Source organism: Physeter macrocephalus, chromosome 8 (genome assembly GCF_002837175.3).
Source record: "Physeter macrocephalus isolate SW-GA chromosome 8, ASM283717v5, whole genome shotgun sequence".
In the NCBI taxonomy this organism is placed as follows: Eukaryota; Metazoa; Chordata; class Mammalia; order Artiodactyla; family Physeteridae; genus Physeter; species Physeter macrocephalus.
The window spans coordinates 52,082,911-52,096,316 of record NC_041221.1 but is presented as its reverse complement, the minus strand read 5'-3'; the positions used below and the strand labels follow the sequence as shown (position 1 = coordinate 52,096,316).

At 37.9% G+C, this 13,406-nt stretch overlaps 1 protein-coding gene across 1 annotated transcript in view; it reads right to left on the bottom strand.

Moving 5' to 3' along the window:
* The window catches only part of CCDC152 (coiled-coil domain containing 152), a 34,649-nt gene extending 21,556 nt beyond the window's left edge, over window positions 1-13,093 (bottom strand). Inside the window, exons 1-4 of the mRNA XM_024126024.3 lie at window positions 12,882-13,093; window positions 9,214-9,307; window positions 7,380-7,485; window positions 800-868 (exon numbers count right to left, since the gene is read on the bottom strand). Of these exons, the coding sequence (XP_023981792.1) occupies window positions 800-868; window positions 7,380-7,485; window positions 9,214-9,300 (262 nt within the window). The 5' untranslated portion in view covers window positions 9,301-9,307; window positions 12,882-13,093. The remainder of the gene's footprint in view (window positions 1-799; window positions 869-7,379; window positions 7,486-9,213; window positions 9,308-12,881) is intronic.
* Window positions 13,094-13,406: the final 313 nt, after the last annotated feature.

Sequence of the window (13,406 nt, the reverse complement as noted above, 5' to 3'; positions counted from 1 at the left end):
AGCTGCAATGAACATTGTGGTACATGACTCTTTTTGAATTATGGTTTTCTCAGGGTATATGCCCAGTAGTGGGATTGCTGGGTCGTATGGTAGTTCTGTTTTTAGTTTTTTAAGGAACCTGCATACTGTTCTCCATAGTGGCTGTATCAATTTACATTCCCACCAACAGTGCAAGAGTGTTCATTTTCTCCACACCCTCTCCAGCATTTATTGTTTCTAGATATTTTGACTGGTGTGAGGTGATACCTCATTGTAGTTTTGATTTGCATTTCTCTAATGATTAGTGATGTTGAGCATTCTTTCATGTGTTTGTTGGCAATCTGTGTATCTTCTTTGGAGAAATGTCTATTTAGGTCTTCTGCCCAGTTTTGGATTGGGTTGTTTGTTTTTTTGATATTGAGCTGCACGAGCTGCTTGTAAATTTTGGAGATTAATCCTTTGTCAGTTGCTTCATTTGCAAATATTTCCTCCCATTCTGAGGGTTGTCTTTTCGTTTTGTTTATGAAAACTCTCTATTCTTTTTTTTTTTTTTTTTTTTGTGGTACGCAGGCCTCTCACTGTTGTGGCCTCTCCCGTTGCGGAGCACAGGCTCCGGACGCGCAGGCTCAGCGGCCATGGCTCACGGGCCCAGCTGCTCCGTGGCATGTGGGATCTTCCCGGACTGGTGCACGAACCCATGTCCCTTGCATCGGCAGGCGGATTCTCAACCACTGTGCCACCAGGGAAGCCCAAAACTCTCTATTCTTAAAGGTGCTTAAATATATCATATTTTTTTAGATTTCACTTTTTTCTAACTTACCTTTCAAATTATGTTGATATTCAATGGTCTGTTGTAGCCCTTTTATCATATTATGAAGAGTAGCACATTCTAAAACATAAAAGATAAATTTATTTGAATATTATTTGCTTTCATTTTGGAATTATTATCTCAAAGTTGAGATACTTAAAATAATATTTAATTGACAATTATGAGACCTAATAAAGCAACCAGATATCTCAAAATAAATTATACAATAAATACTTTTTAATCACTCTTTAAGCACTCTTTAAGTCAAATGCACTCCAGGATTTAGTAATGAGTTGTCTAAGGCACGATAAACCCAGTATGTAGGGATTCCCCACCATGTGACTTAGCAACATCTGCCCTAGAAGTAAGGCACATTTGGACATGTCTGGAGAACTATGAGGTGTGTATCCAAGTGAATTTTCCATAAAAGAACATTCTAAGGAAAGAGAGTCAAGGAACATCAAGTTCTGTTCAAAAATAGAGCTGATGAGGTGTCATTTGGGAGAAGATAATGCTTTTCTTCCTCACTGTCCTCTAACCTGTCCTCCTTGCCTGAGTCCTAGAGCAAGGGAGTAGCAATAAAAGGAGTAAAAACTCAATGTGCTGAGTTACAAGGCATCAGCAACTTTGGTGCCAATGTCTTCTTGCATAATGGGAGATGGAACCTCCTTTGCAAGCATTAGTGCCCTGACATGTGCATATAAGCTTTCAGTATACCCTTGATTATCACCAGCAACAGCTGATGGTAGCAACAGTGGTGGAAACTTCTGTAACTTTAATCAGTCCACTTGGCTGTAAGCTCCAGGATAGCAGGGACTATTTTCTTTTTTGTTTACTATTTCTCCCTAGTACTTAGAACAGTTGTGGTCCATAATAGTCTTTCCATAAATATTTGTTAAGTGACTGATTGATTGACAGGCAATATCATAGTAAGAAAGGAATAAGTGGAGAAACTGTGGTGTGAAAATAATATTGTATTGATATTCAAAGTGCTTTGCAAATATTAAATCATTTAACCCTCTTAACCCTATGACATTGGTCCTAGTATTTGCCTCATTTTACATATGAGGAAATTGATACGCAGAAGTTTAGCAAATTATCCAAAGTTATAAATAGTAGATGGTAGAGCTACAACATGAACTCCAGCAGTCCAGCACCAAAGTCAATGATTCTAACTACTTTACTACCACCAAGAAGACCAGCGCAAGACCACTTCTTCAGAGTAATTTGAGTAGGTGGGAGGCCCTGGAAAGAGGGCAAGAACAGTGCCAGAGACAGACTCTGTGATAGTTACTGCTATCACATTTTTACTATAAATTTGAGAAACCCAGGTTGTACTAGTTTAAGTTTATAATTATACTAGCTAAATATATAATGATGAAAACTTCATAAAGAATAACAATATTTTTAAAAAGAAAGATTAGGGCAATTTCATTCTTTTTTTTTTTTTTTTGCGGTACGCGGGCCTCCCACCGTTGTGGCCTCTCCCATTGCGGAGCACAGGCTCCGCCCAGCGGCCATGGCTCACGGGCCCAGGCGCTCCGCGGCATGTGGGATCCTCCCGGTTCGGGGCACGAACCCGCGTCCCCTGCATTAGCAGGCAGACTCCCAGCCACTGCGCCACCAGGGAAGCCTGCAATTTCATTCTTATGTGCTTGGCTTAACAGCTAATAAATATTGAACCTTATGCTCTTTCTTTTTGTTTTAGAGTCCCACGGCCGATATTCAGGCACTATGCATTAGTGTGACACACTGACTCGTTTCCATTTTAGTTGGGTATCTGTTTTGATGGTTAAATATTAAATACCACATTTGTGTCTAACAATAAAAATTGTCTAGGTATAATAAAGTACTATTATTGAATGTTTACCCTGCCAGGCATTACACTAAGTACATTATAAACATCATCATCAGTATTCCATCTGATATTGAGAAGTTGGTATAATTATTGTGATTTTGCAAAGGGAGGAAGTCACCCATAGAGGTCTGGTTACTTAACAAAGATTCCACAGTATATGGAAGGTCTAGTTTTGAACATAGGTTTTTCGCATTTCAAATCCTGTGCTCTTAATTCAGTACTTCCTCAGGAATTGTAGGATATGCTGATGAAAACATGAAATTTGGAATCAGAGGAACCAGATTAGAGTTTTCTTTACTTTGTAGCTATGACACTCTGGGTAAGCTACTATTCTCAAATATTAGACTGTTCTGACAAACAAATGAAAAAATATACTTTCTAAATTCACTCACAAATATTCAACATTGTTGTTGTTGTTACTATTTCTCTCCTCTGTGTTCCATAACAATTTGTATATATTGCTTTTCTCCATTGTTCACATTACATTTTCTCCCACTAGATAGTGGTTTCTCCCACTAGATAGTGAACTCTTTCCGGTAAAGATATTCATTTTGATATTCCTTGCTTCTAAAGTGGTAACTATTTCATAGGTGTTCAATAGTTTTTGTATTTATTAACTAAGTGAAAGAACCAGTACTGTGAAGGGAGAATTCAAAACTTCACCTTTCAGTTAGAGGTCCTGCACTGTCTCCATGTACTTTTTTCAACTACACTAATAGAAATGAAAGTATTTTGTAGAAGTTAAAATATTTATGCAAGTATAAGGTTCTTCTCCTCTCCATTCCCCCTCTACCTTCCCCACCACCAACTCAGACAAAGTTCCCACCATCATCCATTTTTTTTCTCTTGCTGTTTCCCAGTAATAGAATGATGGTTAAGTGACAACTGACATTACCTACTTCATGTATGGTACTGTGTTAGCTGCTACAATTAAAAATGGAGGCATAGATCCCGCCATCACTTGTCTTTGTGCCTTTAAAAGCATGAATCCAGCATTTATGAAATATGGTACCTCAGTAATCAGCAAATTGAATACAGAGCCCTGAAACTGAAAGTATACTGAATGTTCCCAAAATGTGTATTTTCAAATTTAGAACACAAGGTGGCTCTCTCAACACACTTTTTTTTTAAAACAAAGGAAACTGGCTCAATAAGGAATTCTTCAAAAGGTATCAATAGAATACCATTCATTATGTTAGAATAATAGCTTTTAATTCTCTTTGCAAATCTTTACCTGCATTATCATTTCTGTTGGACTTTACAGTGTAATTTGAAGTATACTATCCTATCCAATTCTTAAAAACTAGAGCTCAGAATATTAAGCTACTGCTTATACTGTATAATTTAGTAAATCAGTGATTATTTTGAGGTCACATTTAGGCTCTATCATTAACAAACAATTTGGGCATTAATATCTATTTCATAAAGCAGTTGTAAATATTAAATACAATTATGTATGAAAAGGTTTTTTTTTTTAATAGTATATGATCCTAATATCGATATTATACCATCTTGAGCTGGCAAAGACATTGTTTATCTGGTATCAAGTGAAGAAAATAAAATATCAAGATATCATTCTTTATTGTTGAACAAGTCCAATCATTATATGTAGTTTGTTCTTCCTCTCTAAGTGAATTAGTACACATTTTGCTTTCTAAGATATCATTCTCACTTGTTCTTTCACTTCTACTGCATATTATTCAGCAAAAAGGCCATTAGATTTAGAATAAGTATAACTGAATCTTAAAGAAGTATTTGATTATGTTTTTCAAGTAATACATACACATGAAACACAAGTTTAGTGAAAAGTGACTATCTCGCCAATCTCTGCCCCCAAACTAAACAGTTTCCCTCCCCTCAAAGCAAGCACTGTTACCGGGACATTGTTTATCTTTCCAGAGATATACAGATATATAGGGGAGAGGGTGTTTGTGTGTGCATTAAGATATATTTTTATAAAAATGATAATATACTGTTGTGTACATTGTTGTTTTCATTTACTATATGTGGGAGATTATGTTATATCATATAAAGGTACTTCATTTTTTTATCAGTTACATAGTATTTCATTAAATAAACATACCATAATTTATTTAACCAGATATCCACTGATAGATGTCACTCTTGGAAAGGCTTTCTCAGTTCTTAAAAACATGAAAACAAAACCCCCTATATTCTCTTCCAGTTTTTTTTTTGTGGCTTCATTTTTTGACCTTTAATTAACTTAATTTTTTAGAGCAGTTTTATATGTACAGAAAAATTGGGAAGATATTACAGAGAGTTGCCAAATAGTCTATACCTGGTTTCCCCTATTATTAACATCTTACTTTTAGTACAGTATGTTTGCTATAATTAATGAACCAATGTTGATACACTATTATTAACTAAAAGCTATGTTTTATTCTGATTTTCTTAATTTTTACCTAATGTCCTTTTTCTGTTCTACCATTTCATCCACAATACCACATTACATTTAGATGTCATGTCTTCCTTGTGTCCTCTTTGCTGTGATAGTTTCTCAAAGTTTTCTTGTTTTTGATGACCTTAACAGTTTTGCAGAGTACTGGCCAGGTATTTTGTAGCATGTCCCTCTATGTGAATCTGTCTGATGCTTATCTCATGATTAGATGAAGTTATGGGGGGGAAGAACATAGAGGTAAAGTGCCATTTTCATCACATCATAGCAAAGGTACATACTATCAACATTACACCAAGTTGACCTTGATTACTTGCCTTAGGTCGTATATGTCAGATTTTTCCACTATATAGTTACTCTCCACCACCTCCTTTTCCATTCTGTATGTTTCCCTATAGTGAAGAAAGTCACTATACACAGCCCACACCTGATGAGTGGGGTGTTATGATATACTTCCTTGAGGCCAAGACACTTACATAAGTTATTTGGAATTCTGCAGAGATTTATCTCTTCACCCCCATTTATTTATTTTTTAATCATTTATTTTTATCAGTATGTACTCATGGATATTCATTATATACTTTGAGTTATAATCCAATACTACCTTATCTATTTTGTTCCTCAAATTGTTCCAGCTTTGGTTATTGAGAACTTTTTCACTTGGGTCCTTTATCCCTTTAACATACCCCTATCATTGTGGAATTTTTTTCTTTTTGAGCACTTTCTTATTTTCTGGTACTACAAGATGCTTTAGGCTCATCTTATATATTTCTTGCCCCAGTCTTAGAATCAACCATTTCCTCAAGGAGCCCTGGTTCCTTTTATTATAAGATGGTATTAGAAACCAAGATCTTGGTGCTAGGTTCGTTTGTTCCTACTGATTTTATGCCCTCTCAGTTGATGTAGTGAGGAATTATATGTATACAGCTGCTTCTTCTTTTTTTCTTTTTCTGATGCCCAACTCTTTATTAGTAAGGACCCTCGGTCTGGCAAAGGGAAGGCTGGGATGGACAGGACTAGCATCCATCTAGGGGGATCTTCCTGGTTATCAGGTGGCTTCTGCACGCAGGTGTAGAGGAAATACCTTATGGATGAGACCCCCACAGAGGGCAGCGCTGTGACTGGCAAGCAGCAGAGGTAGGAGGGGAGCCCTAGGCTCAGCTGGGCTCCTGGGACAGCAGGGTTTCCATGCTGGGCACAGACGCACCTTTGGGGAACTTCTCTAACTTCCAGGCAACATCGTTGCCACACACAGAGCCCAGGTGATGAGCTTGGAATCTGTTGAAAACAGCGGTTGTCAGCGGGCTAGGGCAAGGCCTTCCGCAGGAAGGCGCAAAGCGGGTGCATCTGCGTGCCATTCATCACACACTTCTGGAAAAGCGTGACCATCTCTGATGAGCTTGAGGGAATTCAGGGTCTCTTGGTACTTGGTGTTCTCCTGATGCCTGGAACTGGTTGCATGGGAAGCCCAGCACTACCAGGCCTGGGGCAAAGTTGCCACTGCAGCTGGTTCATCTGAGTGCAGTCTCAGACCTTTGTGCCACAGAGCAATGCCGCTTTCTCAATGAGTAGCACCGTGCCAGGCTGGATGCCCAGGCTCCCAAGCTCCCTGAGGGCTAACGGGTGCACAGAGAAGGTGTAGAGCAAGGAGGCAGTGGGGATGGCGGCTGCTGGGAGCTGAGCAGAGCGCATGGCGTGAACGTCCAAGAAGCGAGGGGAGAGCTTCAGACTAGGACAGCCCATTTTTCACACTAAAATTTTTGACCCATCTGACATTTCTTCTGGTGTAATTGTGAGGCAGGAATTTAACTGTACTTTTTCCATGTGTTTGAAGACCTGGACTGAGCCTTGGATTTTCCATTTCTTTTTTTTTTTTAAAGATTTTTTTGATGTAGACCATTTTTTTAAAAAACCTATTGAATTTGTTACAATATTGCTTCTGTTTTATATTTTTGGTTTTTTGGCTGCGAGGCATGTGGGACCTTAGCTCCCCGACCAGGGATAGACCCTGCACCCCCTGCGCTGGAAGGCAAAGTCTTAACCACTGGACCGCCAAATGCAGGGAAGTCCCTGGATTCGCCATTTCTTAGCTGACTGGACTCAGACAGATTACCTTCTTTTGTTCATGTTTCTTCATTACCGAGGTGGAATAGTAATACCAGTCCTATCTGTCTTTCAGGTTTATATTAAGGATAAAATGAAATGATAGTCTGGAAAGTTCTATGTGAATTTAAAATATTTTACAAATGTAAAGTCACTGTTACAGCAAAAAGCACACTGATTAGAATTACTATTTCTGTAGGCAGCAAAGAACTAACCTTCTTTAATTGCGACCTCCTTTGTTTGCATTACTTTCAATAAACAGTTAGCTTTTTCCAACTGCATATCCAGTATATTGTTCTTTCCACTGTTTTCTATCATCCTCTATAGAAGAAACAGAATACATATTATCACTAAATCAATGCTGCTGTTTTGATTTTTTTTTTTACCTAAGGATATGAAGACTAATGAAAATACAAACCATTTAATACCTGAGAGTCTAATAATTAAGCCTGGCATATATTTTTAAATAAGCCAACTTTCTAATTTATCTTCAATTTAAAGAGTAACATGGTAAAAAGTTAAAACAGATGAACACTTATGAAAAGTTATAAAAAGTAAAAATATGATCTAATTTGAACCTCCTTCTTTCCAACTATTCAACCTCCAGTCCTTCGAATAACAATTCCTTATAAATATTTCCAAAATATTTTATGACTATACAACTATAGGAAAGGGTCATATTATACTTTGTTCTGTACCTTGGATGTTCCACTTAGTACTGTTTTCTTGGAGATGATGTCACATAAGCACATAAAGGTCTACCTCATTCTTTTTAACAGCTGCATTGTTTCATTCATGAATATAATTTATTTAAATAGTTCCCTATTGAGGAAAATTTGTGCTGTTCCCACTTTTTTGCTATTATAGACAATGAATAAATATTCTTGAACATATCTCTTTGATATCTTTGTGAATAGTGTAATAGCTGCCATGTATCCTTCAAGCACCTTCAAAAATCATCAATTCATGACCTGTCCTGTATCATCTATACCTCTACCCAACCCCTAGTCTCACCACTTTTGAATTTATCTCAGAGCAACTCCTTGACATTATATTATTCCATCCATAAATATTATCATTTATATGCATCTCTAAGAGATGACTCAAAAATACGATCACAATACCATTATACATCAAAAAATGAACAATATTTCTTATTTAAAATGTCTAAGAATATAAGAGCTAATTCCAAATTAATCTTCAAATACTTTGTACAAATTCCTCTCCCACCAAAGTGCTTATTTCCTTCTCTTTCTCTCTTACTTTGGTCAGAATCACTTGGTTAAGAAAACCCAAGTTCATTGTTGAAAAAAAAGCTCATGTTATCTCAAAATACCCATCGTCACAAAAATTCTTTCATTATGGCAGTACTACATTGTACAGAGGAAAGGAAGGAATAGAGAAGGATGATAAGAAAAGGAGAGAAAATAGAAGTAGGTATTATTCCCGCTCCTATTCCTGTTTCACAAATCCACCTCCCAAGTCTTTAATTTATCCATCTACATTTCTCAACAGCTATTCCTACTCCTCTCCCAGACAGAGAAGGAGAGAAAAAGCCTAATATATACTTGTGGGTATGGTCTTCCATGTAATTTGTCCAGAGCTGGGGAGGGGGACTTCAAACAAGTCTGCTTTTAGGCAAAAGAGAAGAAAAAGGGAACAAATAAAATAGGAAAGACTAAAAAAATTAAGAGTTAGTCACAACGGCAAGAGATTGAGGATTGAGTCTACTTCAATTCTTACTAAGCCATTCTTGAATTTATGGACATCCTGGGTACTTACACATGGATTTCCCCTTTAAGTTTAGGAAAAGTGTATCGATTATTCATTCCCTTGCCCCCAAAACATTTTGATGTATTAGTATAAACAAGCCAAAACCACGTTTTAAATACAGATTTTAAAAATGAGGGAGTGGCTTAGCAAAATGCATTTCCATTATTTTTACCTTGCTTATTTTTTTGTACATTTTTTTTCTTCCCAACTCCCTCCATTGGCAAAATCTATTCCACTTTTCCTTATATTCTACAACTGTTTGATATCATTACATACCTTTTCTATCTGTGAGAAGTCATTTATAAGTTTGTCAATATTCACATTGCTAATCTTTTTCATACATCCTTCACTGCTTTGATTCATATCTAAACTAATGAAGAGCAGATAGTGTTAAAACAAACAAACAATATACAAAGCATGTAATAGTGGCAATAGCTCAAATACTAAAGTTTCTGTACTCCACTCATGGATTTGATTCATATCTAAACTAATGAAGAGCAGATAGTGTTAAAACAAACAAACAAACAATATACAAAGCATGTAATAGTGGCAATAGCTCAAATACTAAAGTTTCTGTACTCCACTCATGGAGTACCTACTTGAACTCCATTGCACTCAGAGAATTTTTATTATATCCCCAGTATTAACCATGGTCAAATGAATTAAGGCTTCTCCACTCCTCTCCACACCCACACCAGCCAAGTTTTCTCTAAACCAATCTAAAATTAATGCAATGATATGTGCATATGTAGAAATTATTTGTCCCTATTACACAAAAAACAAATTATGCCACTGTTCAACACTCATCTGTTTGCCATCAGTATGGCTGTACTTAAAATCTGATGCATTACTAAATCTGATGCATGACTTTTAAATATAGGTATTCTCAATTTAAGATGTTTATAATATTTAATTATCATTCCACAAATATTTTTTGCTGCATTTCTTGGTAGTCTGCCTGTTGCTAGGAATTGAACTGTGTCACCTCCAAAGTTCTTTTTTTTTAAAAACATCTTTATTGGAATATAATTGCTTTACAATGGTGTGTTAGTTTCTGCTTTACAACAAAGTGAATCAGTTATACATATACATATGTTCCCATATCTCTTCCCTCTTGCGTCTCTATGTTGAAGCTCTAAACTCCAGTGTGACTGTATTTGGAGATAGCATCTTTAGGAGATAATTAAGGTTAATTAAGGATAATTAAGGAATGAAGTCATAAAGGTGGGGCCCTAATCTAATAGGACTGTGGCCTTATAAGAAGAGGAAGAGAGAGAGTGCTCTTGTTCTCTCTCCCCATGTTCACACTGAGGATAGGCCTTGTGAGCACGCAGTGAGATGGTGGTTGTCTGAAATCCAAGGAGAGAGCCCTCGTGAGCTATCAAGCCTGCTGGCACCTTAATTTTGGACTTCCCAGCTTCCAGAACTATGAGAAAATAAATTTCTCTTGTTTAAGCCACTCAGCCTATAGTATTTTGTTATAGCAGCCTGAGTAGACAATACAATTATTGAATATTTTTCATATTTTGTATGGTAACCTGTTTGGTAAATAAAGGACATAAGGAAATTAATACGCTCAAAGCAATCGCTAAGTATTTCTATTCTCTTATTTTGTATAAGAATACTTTGGGTTATAGCCAACTAACTGTTGAAGTGAAGAATGAGTTTCAGTTTTAGTTCTATGGAACCAATCACAAGAAATTCTGCAGAATTCCAGAGGTAAACTCATTTAGTTAAGATGGAGAAATTGACTTTTGCAAAACAGTAAGTATTTACATTTGAGGGTGGGAGAGTGTCTAGAAGAATCAGGATTAATATAATCTAAAAGTATGAAATACTTGTCTTTAGACTTTTCTCTAGCAAAGAGGAAGGAGAAAATACAAATTTGAAATTTAGGTAATCTAGACTGAGGAAAGGGCATGTGCCAATGCCTGGTGTGTGAAAGTGGCAGTGACAAGTAGTCCAAAGTAAAGGTAAGTAAAATTCCTAAAGTAATTACTCAAAGTTATTTTGGGGATATATTGTTTAAAATGAGGCACACCAAAACATAGATATTGCTTGACAATTTGTTACTTCATAAAGAAATACAATTTCCTTCCTCTTTTTATATTGCATTAACAACTATTAGTGGTTTTCAATCTGAATTTTAGCTGTGTATTTTCAATTTATTGAATTATTATCCTCTGTATCACATATACTAGTAAAACTCTTCAATAGTTAAAACTTGATCCTTAAGACAGGAGACTAACTGTAATAGCAACCCATGATAAATGCAGTAAAATTCCTTTTGGGGTAAAGTTTAGAAATCATTATGATTTGATATACTGTTTTTGAACTGTATACTGTTTTGATCTATAGGATAATCTGAAGTAGTTAATGATGCAAAATCCTCCCTCTCAACTTTTTTTTTTAGTTCTTAACATTTTATTTTATTTTACCCGCCCCCCCCGCAACCGCCCTTGGCAACCACAAGTCTGTTCTCTATGTCTGTGAGTCTGTTTTTGTTTTCTAGATAGGTTCATTTATGCTATATTTTAGATTCCACATACAAGTGATATCATATGGTATTTATCTTTCTCTTTCTGACTTCCTTCACTTAGTATGATAATCTCTAGTTGCATCCATGTTGCTGCAAATGGCATTATTTGGTTCTTTTGTATGGCTGAGTAGTATTCCATTGCATTTATGTTCCACATCTTTATCCATTCATCTGTTGATGGACATTTAGGTGGTTTCCATGTTTTGGCTATTGTAAATAGTGCTGCAATGCACATAGGGGTGCATGTGTCTTTCTGAATTATAGTTTTGTCTGGGTATATGCCCAGGAGTGGGATGGCTGGATCATATGGTAATTGTTTTTAGTTTTCTGAGGAACCTCCACACTGTTTTCCATAGTGGCTGCACCAACTTACATTCCCTCCAACAGTGTAGGAGGGTTCCCTTTTCTCCACACCCTCTTCAGCATTTTTGACTTGTAGACTTTTTAATGATGGTGTGAGGTGATCCCTCACTGAAGTTTTGATTTGCATTTCTCTAATAATTAGTGATGTTGAGCATCTTTTCATGTGCCTACTGGCCATCTGTATGTCTTCTTTGTAGTTCCTAACATTGTACTATTATTTTTTAATTTATTTATTTTAAATTATTTATTTTTGGCTGTGTTGGGTCTTTGTTGCTGCACACTCGCGGCGAGCGGGGGCTTCCCTTGCGCAGCTGGGGCTCTAGGAGCACAGGCTTCAGTAGTTGTGACGCACAGGCTTAATTGCTCTGCTGCATGTGGGATCTTCCCGGACCAGGGCTCGAACCCGTGTCCCCTGCATTGGCAGGCGGATTCTTAACCACTGCGCCACCAGGGAAGTCCTGTGGTTCCTAACATTTTATATGAAAAAGGTTTTACTAGGGTTTTGTCTCAGAACGTGGCTCCTGAACTAAACTCATTTTAATTTGAGCTTGATTTTCTCCCAACTCCTCCCAGCTAATGAGACCCTTGAGGTGTTTTTAAACCATCACTAATATTATAAAACCATCCTTATAAAATCATCATTAACATTCCACTGGCTGTTATCACATGCTATTCCTTTTGTCACACTGGCCAAGCCATCTGATTGTTTCTAAGTGTCTTCATTGCCCCTCCTCCGATGTACGAAGGACAAGGTCAAGATCTTTTCAGTCTGTATGGTCTTCTTGCCCAGTGAACTAGGTGACAAGCTGGTGATTCAGGGATCGTCAAATTCTTGGTGAGAAGCAGGGACTGACTTGTGACCTCCACAGCCCCAAATTCAACCATCCGCACAGTGGGTGGCAGCCCCGTTTCCTTCTGTGCCCTTCTCCTGTGTCGCCGCCTTGCCCTCGCCCCTACCCTGCTCAGGCCGGCCCGCGGCAGCCCAACGACAGGCTTGTGTTATCTCCCCACCCCCCCTCCTCGCCACCCTGCATGAATCCACCCTCAGTCCTGAGGCCCGGGCATTCCAGTTTCCTCCACTCGCATCCTGCTGTCCTTAGGAGTCCAACTCTTCAGCAGGACCTGCATCCTCAGGCGTGGGAGAAATGGCTGGGTCAGAACTCTGTTCTGAACCAGGAGACTGTGAGGAGGTGTTAAGTAAAGAATATTCACGGAAAAGGGAATTCCGATCCCGCCCACGAAAGGTCTGGAGCGTACCTGCTGTCTCCCACAGTTCCCTCAGTCTTCCCCCGCGCAGCTTCCTCCCGGTGCTGGTCCGCCCCTGACTACTGTCCCTTCCCCTGGAAGCGGGTTCCCCCAACAATGGGCCCGCCCTTCTCCTGGTCCCACCTGTGCTCTGCCCTAGGGCCCCTCCTCCAGCCTTACCTCCTTCAGCCTTACCTCCTTGGGCTTCTTAGGTATTTTCATGTAGTTTCTAGAATATGATTCAACACTTAGTGACTGTCAGATCAATAATTATTTCCTGAGCAAAGAATAAATCACATTGGGTTAAGTTTTGATTAATGAG